An 11,122-nucleotide genomic window follows, 5' to 3' on the forward strand; every position below is an offset into this window, starting at 1 on the left:
CTTTAAATCAAAACACAGATTCATTGTTTCCCAATCAAAAGCTATCTTGTTTGAGAAAAAAACAGGGCTCCCCCCCTTTTTTTTTGTTTCTTAATTTGTTTTGCTGTTACAAAATTAAATAGATTAAAATATGATTGATAAGACAAAAGGCTAAAGTTAAAAATAAGCTGCCTGCAGTCTACTTTAAACGCTATAGGAGTCCTTAAAGCTGCAGACGGTATTTTAATGAGAAAGACAAGATTACTTTTAATGTTTGTTTAATTATGATATCCAACAATAGATTATGTACTAAAATTACTTGAATTTAACTTTAAAAATGTATACCACACAGGTTTGCGTTGTCGATTTCACAAATTTTAAATAATTTCAAATATTTTCACATTGACAAATGAAAAAAGAAACAAGTTTATTTGACTGCAGTTGCTTTAGGTTTATGACCATCAACATTTTGGTATTGGTTTATCGAGGCACTATATGATCTTGCAGCCCGAGGAATTTTGACAGTTGTGTGTCGGGTCTGAATGATCAAGATCCTTTTTAGTTTACTCAACATTTCCATGGCTTCAACTGAACAAGGAGAGGCTGATTGGAGTTTCTAGGCCTCTCAGCTGTACGGCTATCAGAAAATAGGTGGAGAAGCTTTTGGCTCCTGAGAAAGCATGGTTCTAACAACCTAATTATGCAAATCAGCTTTTCCATAAAGGTCATATAATGATTTATTAGTTAATGTTTATCATTTCAGCTTTTTATTACTTCAATTTGAATTTCCGTGTTAATTTTTCAATCCTTATATTTCTTTAGGTGGGGGTTTATTTTCAATTCTTGTTTTTACTTATGGACTTGTCTGCATGAATAATCCCTTAAATATAAACCCCCTTTCTTAGAAAAAAAGGACACCCAAAACAAATAAGGCAATTCTAAACATAAAATGTCCTAATAAGAACAGATAAATAGCCTATTTGCAAGCAATGCATGGTTCTGCTGAATGCACACAGCCCTGCACAGCTTGATATGGACTTAACATGTCAGCAGCACAGCCGTTGTCATGGAAACAACTCAGACTACATATTGTACAAACTATTATGTCCCTCCTGCCAAAAAATAATAATAATCAACGTTGTTTTTTTGTTTTTGTTTTTTGGTGTGGATTATGGTAAATAAATAGACCTCCAAAGGAGTAACCTCTCAGGAAAGCCTCTGTTTAAATAAAAAACTCATGAATTTTGGGTTTAACCTTTAACAAGGTTTTCAATGCTGCTGCAACCAGAATATGCAACATTTCCATGCATATTTCTAATCATTTCGAGCGGATGATAATAATAAAATAACAGGATTTATGTCTTGCGGGTTTTCTTGCACCAGGCAACCCAGATTGTTCCCATTTCAAGGGCTATTGCTGCGACATGGATCGCTAATTTCTGAATTCAGTTGATGCTGCCTGATTCTCACCAGTGGAGTGGTCCACGGGTCCACCGCCGTTGTTGCTGAACAGGGCAGAGTGCAGGTCAGGGTATGCCTTCTCCAGGGCCACACACAGGTCGAGGAAATGGTCGCTCTCCTTGTTCATCAGCATCTTCAGGAGATGATCGACTTTCTCGGCGCTGGACGCGCAGTTCTGCTCCAGTTCAAACCTGTCCAGTTGACTCAAAGTACCCGAAACTATCAGCAGCTCGATCACACGGTCCGCATCTGTTATGGACTCTAGTAAGTTCTGGTGGCACTGGTCTAGCAACTCTTTGTGCTTTGGCTCCATAGCTATCTGCTGTAGTTCCGTAGCTTCCCCAGCTAACCCCAGACGGCCGAGCGGATCTTCACCGATCAGAAGAACCGAACGATTCCAGAACTGAACTTACCGCTGCTCGCAGAAGTTCGCCGGAACCACCGCGACATTAGGTTGCAAGGGAAATCGGATTTTATAACATATTGAAAAAGGCACAAGAAGCCATATTTGTTGCCCAAGGCTGTTGACTGCACTAAACAGCGATACATGTTTCCATCTTCCTAACATGGAGCGGTTCCGCTCGTTTTTTGCTTCCCCTCCACGTACTCGTCGGCTGAACACATTTTCCTCTCCTTCTGGGTCATTTCATGCTTCCCTCGCCAACTTAACTGCTTGGAAAACTCACTTTACGCTGCCGTTGGTCCTCAGTTACACTGTACCCTCCGCCATGTCTGAGCAACTCAGCAGCTGCTGCCCGCTGTCAATCAACGATCCGACCATCACCATATAAGGCAAAGTGGGCGGGCTCTCGTGAAATAAAACCACCTATTTCTTCAATGGGCGTATTACTCTGTAGTATACGTCCAAAATCCCAGATGGACAAACTGAGTAGAGAGACAACAATGTCCAGAGAGTTTAAAACTATGGATGAACCTTAAAAATGATTTGGATTTATAATGTTATACAGCAAAGTACTTTTCAAATATGCATTGCTTAATTCAGTTTATCTTTATAATGCCAATTATAAACATGTCATCTGAAGGCACTTGACAGACACGATTCAACCAGATCATACTGTCAGATTGCATCAAAGTTTTCAGTTTAAGGAAAACCAGCTGATTGTATCCATTTATTGTCTCAACAGCAATCCCTCAAACCAAGCATGCATGTAGCGACAGTGAAGAGGAAAAATCTCTTTTAACAAGAAGAAACCTCCAGCCAAACCAGGCTCAGTGTGAGCGGCCATCTGCAGAGGTCGACAGGGTTCAAGGAAACAGAAGCAGACCTAAATAAAGAAATATTATTCTAATCAGTAATGCTTCTCAAATACCTTAGGAAACATCAAGTGCTCCATGTACCAACACATTAGTTTTTAGGTGTACTGTAAAGCCTGATCCTCTGTGGTTCGGAGTGTCTGTTGGTAAATATGAATAATTCCAGGAAGCAGATCAATTATGTGAACCATGGGGGAAAAAAAACAAAAAACAGATTGCGTCCGTTAGATCACAAGCAAGAAAGGATGTCATAGAATATTTCATGGATTTATTTACCCTATAGCCTACCAAACAATTTTCTAAAGTAAACATGCTACTACGCTGTTATTAGCTTACCATTATAGAAGTCAGCTGGGTTAAGTTTGAAAATGCTTACTAAATAACTTGTTTTGTTGGGGTTTATTTATTTTTTTTGACTGTAGTGATAAATACAATGGCCTTTAAAGGTGTACAAATTGGTTTTGTTTACACCAGCCCATGCCTAATTCCATCAGAAAAACTTTGTACAGAGTCATTTCATATGAAAAAACGATGCCTGCTGGAATAACTTACTGGTGATCATGAAAGGTTTTTAAATGAAACTTAATTAATACATAAATAAATCATTAATGACATTACATTACAATGAATAGATGTGTTGACTTCATGAAAGAAATGTAGATTGTTTTTTATCTGCTCTTAATTTCTTTAAAATCATTATAAGGATAAACTTGTTCTCATTATTTTTTTTGTTTGTTTTCTGTTTTTTTTATTACCTATTCGTGTCTTTTAGGTTTTTTAGTCTTAACTGTGGTAGGGACTAACAATGATAATTAAATAAACCAACTATACCCCTGTTAAAAAATAATGTTTTTGTGATATTAAAGATAAATAAAGACAATCTAATTTGACATACAGGTTTGAAACATATATTCTATGCAGTTCAACAGAAAAATTGCTTGTTTTTTAAAGAAAGAAATATGATAAAGGTGCTAAAATCTATTTGTATACATGTGCTTTGATCTGTTGTGTGAAAAACATAATTGCCTAATCCTGTTTAGTTGGCATGTAAGCATATTCAACTAATAAACTAAGTAGGATCATTCAGCCAGCTGTGTGGCAGTAAACAGCAACAGGTGGGGGAGGCAGAGCACATTAGATCGCAAACTGAAAATTCAGTCCTCTAAAACTTCCTCTGGCATCCCTTTAAAATTATTTGAAATAATCAACATGAAGATATTGTTGTTTTTTTTAAACGAAATCTTTTTTTTCCAACACTGGGGGAAAAAAAACAACAACCTTACTCTCCTTAAGAAAAATAACGTTATCATTTTACTCAAAACATAATAAAGTATTGGCCTGTTTTCATGGTTAAAACTGATTCCATAACTATTTGATTTGTGTCTTGAGGAGTCATGATGTTACTTTTTTCCCCCAAAGGATTAAATCAAGACTTTGCAATCTAATCCCACCATTTTATTAGAAGAAATAACTTAAGATATATAGAGCCACTCTTCAGCATGAGAGAGGTTACTCTCAGTGAGTAGCACGGTCACATTTCAATCCTAGAAAAATAGGGCTCAGCTTCCCTGAAGAGCTGCATCCTCTTTTAGCTGGGATGTGAAAGCAGTTTAATTAAAGCTGAGAGTCCCTGCTTTGAGTCAGTAAATTTATTATGTAACATAACTTGCATTGATGTTTTGAAAGGCCAGTATTACAACTACTGTGCAATTGTTCAAATTGTCAGTTATAGTAAGCGGCCCCAAAACAATGAAAGATTAAACCAACAGAGCCACATTGAATCAGCTTTCTGATCACATTAAGTGTCTTATTTGATGAAAATTATTATAATATATCTATATAATATGAAAAATTAAGGATTTATTCATTCCTTGCATAACACTGCTGCTGTAGCTACAGGCTTATACACCTTCTGAGCTGCAACCAATTCCATAAAGTGCTCTGTCTCTATGAAGGGATAAGATATGAGGGCGGCACGCCGTTTATCAACAGCCCAGCTATATATGAGGATGACAAATGAAATGTGTATTTGGGGAGGATTTGTGAAACAGTGTGATGACGATAGATGCGCCCTGCTTCCCAGTCTACAGCTAAACAGAGATTGTTGGCACAGAGGCAGGGAACTGCAGGCATACCTCTCAAACCGTGACCTTATTCATGCATGCAGTGAATCTCATTGTGACATCTGCAGCTCGTTCCCCTCCTCCCCTCTCCATCTCTCTGCCCTCATGGCAGCAAAGCTTGTGCACCATGTGCCTTCCATTTGGATGAAAAATTAATTACGATTCATTCATATCAAAGGGAAGCGAGTCCCTTCTGCTGACACAGATTGGACAATTGTGTCTGCATCCTCTCTGTGAGGATGCTTATGTGAATAGAGGGCAGGCTTGATGCTTTTTATCTCCAGGGTATGAATGTGTTTATTATTCAGACAGCTAAAGAGGTCTTTCTGGCTGTCTGACTATTCATTGCAATATAGTTTCAAATATTTGTTTATCAGTCAGTCTTTGAGCAGGGGAGATAATAGCCTAATCCTTTATTGAAGAGACTGTCAGCAAGGGTATCCGTCACTTATCCTAGACCAATGGCCTCAAAGGAAAAAAATCCCTGCATTTTAAAGATAATTTTTTGTTTCAAACTGGAGTAGAGATTCAGCTGAAGCTGTCAAAGCCAAGGGTGGCAAAACAATTACTGCAGTGTTCACTCTTTTTTCACACTCTTTTACTCACTGCATCACAGGAATGTATCAGTTTTATTCAAATCCTGCCAGAAAGCAGGGGATGATACAATCCCAATATGTTGAGTGCTTACAACTTTTAACAAAAGCAGTGAAAAAGGGAGGATAACATTTGCTCATGCCATTTGGAAAAAGCTCAAAGCCTTAATGATTTGGTTTTAAAATCAGAACCAGTATGTCTAATAGACGACACTCAGAAACAATATGCAAAACACTGCGACATTTCTAAGAACAGAGCAAAGGACACAGTGAATTTTAGCTAAAACCAAAAATGACTAAATACAACTGGAATACAATGGTACAAATGATAAAATCTGGGGAGTTATGACCTAGTGGTTAGAGCATTGCATTTGGGTTAGAGGTTCTGAGCTATAGTCCCACTCATTTCCACAGACTGCCGCTCTGGGTCCTTAAGCAAGACCCTTAACCCCATACTGCTCTCCAGGCGCCAACAGTGGCAGCCCACTGCTCCCCAAGGGGTTGGGTTAAATGCAGAGGGAAAATAAAGGGATTTACACAAAATGTAACTCTTAAAAAAAAGCAACATGTTTTAAAACTTATTCATCTTTTTGTCATTTAATAAAACAAAAAAAAGTCACTTTGCAATAGATCCATTAAGTAAAACTTAAATGACAACAAACTTAAATTGCACAAATTAAGTGCAATGAAATAAATTCATAATCTCAGCTGGAGCTCAAATTATAACAGCTTAAGGCACTAAGATGTTCAACTACTTTGCTTCTGCTTTTGATTTAGCTGTATACTTTTGATGACTGCTGTTCAAAACTTTAACAGAGTGAGGAGTCTCTGTTCAGTGTGCTTTTCCTGCACAGCCTCGAAACAAGTCCTGGACGGAGGTAGATCCATTTTATGGTACATGCCCCAGGATATATCTTATATGCTCCAGTAAAATTCCCCATTGCATTTAATCCAAGGGTTTCATTGTTAAATAATAAAAGAAGTACATTAAGATTCCATTTAAAAGATTACAAGATACTAAATAATCACTGTAGTGGTTATTAAAGTCACATAATATATGCTCTGTTAAAGTTCAGTACATTTCGGAATGTATTGTGGCTCTCAAAAGTCTAATTCGTGTTAAAATGTTTCTGTAATGGGACAATATAGAGCCATCATAGATTATTTCAAATCTTTATAAATCATTTTACCTTTTTTTCTAAGATCTTTTTTTTTGCTCTATTAAATTCAAACAATAGAGGGGAAAAAGGTAGTAAAAGCTGCAGTGACCTGGTTTTATAACTGGTCCAGACTCAGCATTCAGTCTTCTTCTGTGAGGGTGAATCAGCATGCCACATCTTGTCCTGGCAACATTTGTTCACTCTTCCAATCCAGTCTCCAACACTGTCAGATTATATTGCATCTTTTTATCAAACCCTAACCCTAAACAGTCCTTGTAAGTTTCTGGTTCTGACAAATTCAAAACCTTAACTTTTCCCTCAGGAAATCATTTCAGGGTTTTGGAAACAGCCTTAGATAGAGATAGTGAAACCTTAGATAGTGAAGCAAAGGGACTTCAGATTTATTAGCTGAACATCAGTAATACTAATCCGCCATTCCGCATCCCAAAAGTACAGTAATGGATTAAGATATGGTTACTTCATAGGCCACTGGAGTAAAATTAACCCGCTCACATGCTTAGGAATCCAGTTTGAAACAATTTGAGCTCTGTGATGCGGTGAGTTCTCTTGCTGGTCTGTAGCCATAAGCTAATGGCTGCAAGGTGGTCAAAAAGGCATGAGCTCTCATACCATTACACTCCCGCCACAATTAAAACCACTGATAAAAGGCAGGATGTTTCATGTTTTCATCTTGTTTTAGCAGAATTCTCACCCTGTCGTTAGAATATAGCCTCTGAAATCCTCAATAAATATTTTTCTATTTATAATTCCATACTAAAGTCCAGTTCTAGTGAACCCAGACGATCTGTAGCCATACATGTCCTGTAGATATCCAGACCCTGTGGTCTAATGTTGCCATCTGCTTTGACATGTTTTGTACATGTTTTGCTTTACACACATATGTGATCCACACATGGACATAATTACTCAAACAAGCTCATAAAATGTACATATTCACCGGATTCAAGTATTTGTGATGTATACACATTTATTTCTTGATTTATATACTACCAATGGTCTCATTGCATTTGTGTGTTTGAATTTTTGAGACTCACCTGATGTGACTCAAAGCACAAATGCATTTTTTTAACAAGCTAACTACAGCCAATTAGGTAATTTGAATGTTTCAACCAAACTCAAGAATGTATACCACATGGACAAAGATTTTGTGATATAAAAAGTAGGATGTTACATGAAAAAGTAGGATGTTGCTGCACCAAGCAGAAAGAGATGACGACTGACCACATATCATACCATATTAGTATGCTTTACCCTATTCCAGCTGTTGCTTTTTGTGTTTTGTTTTATTGTTTAAAGAAATCTAAATAATTTACTGTTGATTCAAGTTTTTAATATATAATGTTTTATAACCATCCATCCATTTTCCATCACGCTTATCCCAAGCGGGATCAAGAGGGTTGCTAGTGCCTAACTCTAGCTGTCAATGGTTGAGAGGCGGTGTACACCCTGGACAGGTCGCCAGTCTATTGCAGGGCAACACAGAGACAAACAGGACAAACAACCATTCATGCACACTCTCACACCTAAGGAGAGTATAGAGAAGCCAATTAACCTAACAGTCATGTTTTGGCATGTGGGAGGAAGCCGGAGTACCCGGTGAGAACCCATGCACAGGGAGAACATGCAAACTCCATGCAGAAAGAACCCGGCCCGGGAATCAAACCCGGAACCTTCCTGCTGCGATGCAGTAGTGCTACCCACTTCTACACTCTGCAGCTCATGTTTTATAACATTGTATTAAATACTAATCAGGAACACATAAAAAAGAACATGCTATAGAGAGGTTTGTCGGGGGCTTTTAAAAAAGTCATTTCAATTTAGCTCTTAAAGGAATTGTTAAATCATACATTAATAGTCCACCCTACATTAGTTTCAGAGTTAAGCTCTGGACCGTTCTAGATTGTGCCTTGCGTAGAGCCACCTCCCACCTCTCCCAGCTCTGGCTCAGATCTAAACCTATCCTAAAGCCAGACAGAATGTGAGGACTGTGACAAAGTGGTTCAGTTTGTGTTCACCACTTGTCCCTTATTGTTATTTCTGATTCATAATGCTTAAATTTAAACATTCATTTGCAACTTTGCTTCACTTACTATCCAGGGTGTGTCTGTGTTAGCATTATGTTGCAGTTTCCATCTATTTATATGTTTAGGTTAAAGCTACTACTTCTGAATTATTGGTTGAAATTGTGTATTTTGTTTCAAAGTATATTCATGGTATTTGTTTTCCTTTTTACTCACCATTGTTTTTCCCGGTATTTCCTGCTAAATTGTCTAGATGATGTCATTGATTACCTTGCTGGGTTCTTCCGTTTAGAGGGTTTCCTTTGGAGCAATGCTTTGTTTGTTATTCTTTAAAGTAACTTTTTGAATTGTCTTGTATCACATTGTTTATTTTGCAGACTCTTTCATTATGTAGATGTGTTTGTAAATTAGATTAATAATTTTATTCTTTTTTTTCTACCTGTTAAATTGTGGCTTGGTCCACTCACGTGCAGGTGTGTTGCCAATTGGTTATACAAACACTGAGTTCTTGGAAGCTCAGGGAGATGGCTGTCAGAGTGAAACTTGCCAAATAAAAAGACATCAGAGGAATCTGTACCTGTGGCTGAATCTGTTTTTTATTCACCTTTCTGATCTTTGACCAAACTACATTACAAGGACTGTACCCCACTTAGGAGCAAAGAGAGCTGACAGCAGGAGATGTAGCGAGGTCCTACTCTTCCAGGGAAATGCTTATGACAAAATTATTGCCCATGTTGTATACGTTCTTGTGAATGACTAAAACAAGCAAGTTACCTATTTTATTGCAAATCATAGCTTGTTTAAAAAAAACGCATTTGTCGAGTCACGTCATATGGGTGTCAAAAATCCAAACACAAATGGAGTTCAAAGACTACCATAAAACAAGATATAATTGTGTATGCATCACAAATACTTTTCTAAATCTTTTTTTGTGAATGTATACATTTAATTTGTGCTAGTTTGAATCATTATACGCACGTTTGCTTGTTATCCTGTGCTTGTGTGGGTCATATATGTGAGTTTGTGAATATTGAGATTCTTCTAGATCCATACACAATTGAATCTCATTGGATGTTTGTTTTTTTTCTTCTTTTTCTTCATTTTCTAAAATTACTCAAACTAATCCAGCAAAAACAACCACACTACATTCCAAGTCAGTTCAATGTGCATTCTTTACCATGCTGATACTCTTTTTAAAGTCCAGAATATAGTCTTGCTGTCGATTGCTTATGACTGGTGAATTTATTATTTGTGTTAACAAAAGCAATGTGACCAGTGAGTGTATATGTGTGTAATGTCTGTCCATGGTTTTGTGGGGTGGTCCTGAATGACCCTCGTCCCTCATCATCCTCTTAGGGCCGACTTGTCAGCCATAAGGCAACTCCAACACCATGCCAAAAATATTGAAAATACTTTTACGCTTTGAGTAATTTATATTAACTTCACAACAACAAAAATATTTAAAATTATTTTCTTAATGATAGCTCAAACCTTTTGACTGTTTATATTAATTTAGATAACTGCTGACTGAATTAAGCAATCTGTACACCTGAAAACACTTTGGTAATTTTGGTCATGACATTATTAAATTCTCTTTCTATTAATTGAGGTAACCACGCCCTCATTTTACCAACAATTTCAAAGGCTTCCCCCCCCCCCCCTTTGACTTGCTTTGGAAGCGCTCTTCCATGTTGGCTTTGTTTAATGTGCCAGAGTTGTTTTATAGCTGCCATCACTGCCCTCCTACCTCCACATTATTGACTGTAGTGTAGTGTCCTCCTCCACCCTATTACAGGCAGCCAGCCATAGCCCACGTCTTTACAGCCAGGTGTGTTTAACAGCATTTTAAGAGAAGTAAACAGGATTTTTTTTTTTTTTAATGTCAGTTATATAAGCAGCCCCACAAGTTAGCCGTATATGACACAAGGCATTTTTGTTGTTATTGAGCAAAATATGAGGTATTTAAGTAAAATAATTTGTGTTTTTGGCATTGATCTTAAAAGTTTTTTTTCATGTAGTTCATAAAAAAAAAAGTAATCCCCTTCTTACTTGTAAAAATGTCAACCTTTGTTCACAATCACTGATATATAACCAACATGGAGTGGTCCATATAAGATCTGAAGGATGGAAAATATAATTTTATGGAGATTATAGGAGTTTAAAAATGGCTTTACTGCCCTCTGCTGGCATGAGAATTAAGTAGCCTTGGAAATGTCTGCAACTTTAAAGCTTTATTTTGAAGATTTAAACACAGTTCATTGAAACTCCAAAGCTGTCGTTGGTTAGCCGTCGATTAATATTCCCTGTTACACATTGTTTTTGTTTTGCATTTAAAAGCAGAGTTTGTTTTGAATCCTGTATTTCCTGCATTTATTGTGTTTAATCGTTCAAGGTTAACTTGGAAATTCAAGATTTGCGCATAGAGTAACTTTCCCATGATCTGAACTGATTTCTTTCCCTTAATGAACGTTTTGCATTTGGTAAGCCAA

General features: G+C 37.2%; 1 protein-coding gene across 5 annotated transcripts in view; it reads right to left on the bottom strand.

The window, feature by feature from the left end:
* dlg5a (discs, large homolog 5a (Drosophila)) overlaps window positions 1-2,201 on the bottom strand; it is a 47,429-nt gene extending 45,228 nt beyond the window's left edge. For all 5 annotated transcript variants that reach the window (XM_038292900.1, XM_038292898.1, XM_038292897.1 and 2 more), the window contains exon 1: window positions 1,450-2,201. In XM_038292900.1, the coding sequence (XP_038148828.1) occupies window positions 1,450-1,753 (304 nt within the window). In that variant the 5' untranslated portion in view covers window positions 1,754-2,201. The remainder of the gene's footprint in view (window positions 1-1,449) is intronic.
* Between the last annotated feature and the right edge of the window lie 8,921 nt (window positions 2,202-11,122).

This window comes from Cyprinodon tularosa, unplaced genomic scaffold (genome assembly GCF_016077235.1).
Source record: "Cyprinodon tularosa strain WSP-4 unplaced genomic scaffold, ASM1607723v1 ctg32, whole genome shotgun sequence".
Classification (NCBI taxonomy): Eukaryota; Metazoa; Chordata; class Actinopteri; order Cyprinodontiformes; family Cyprinodontidae; genus Cyprinodon; species Cyprinodon tularosa.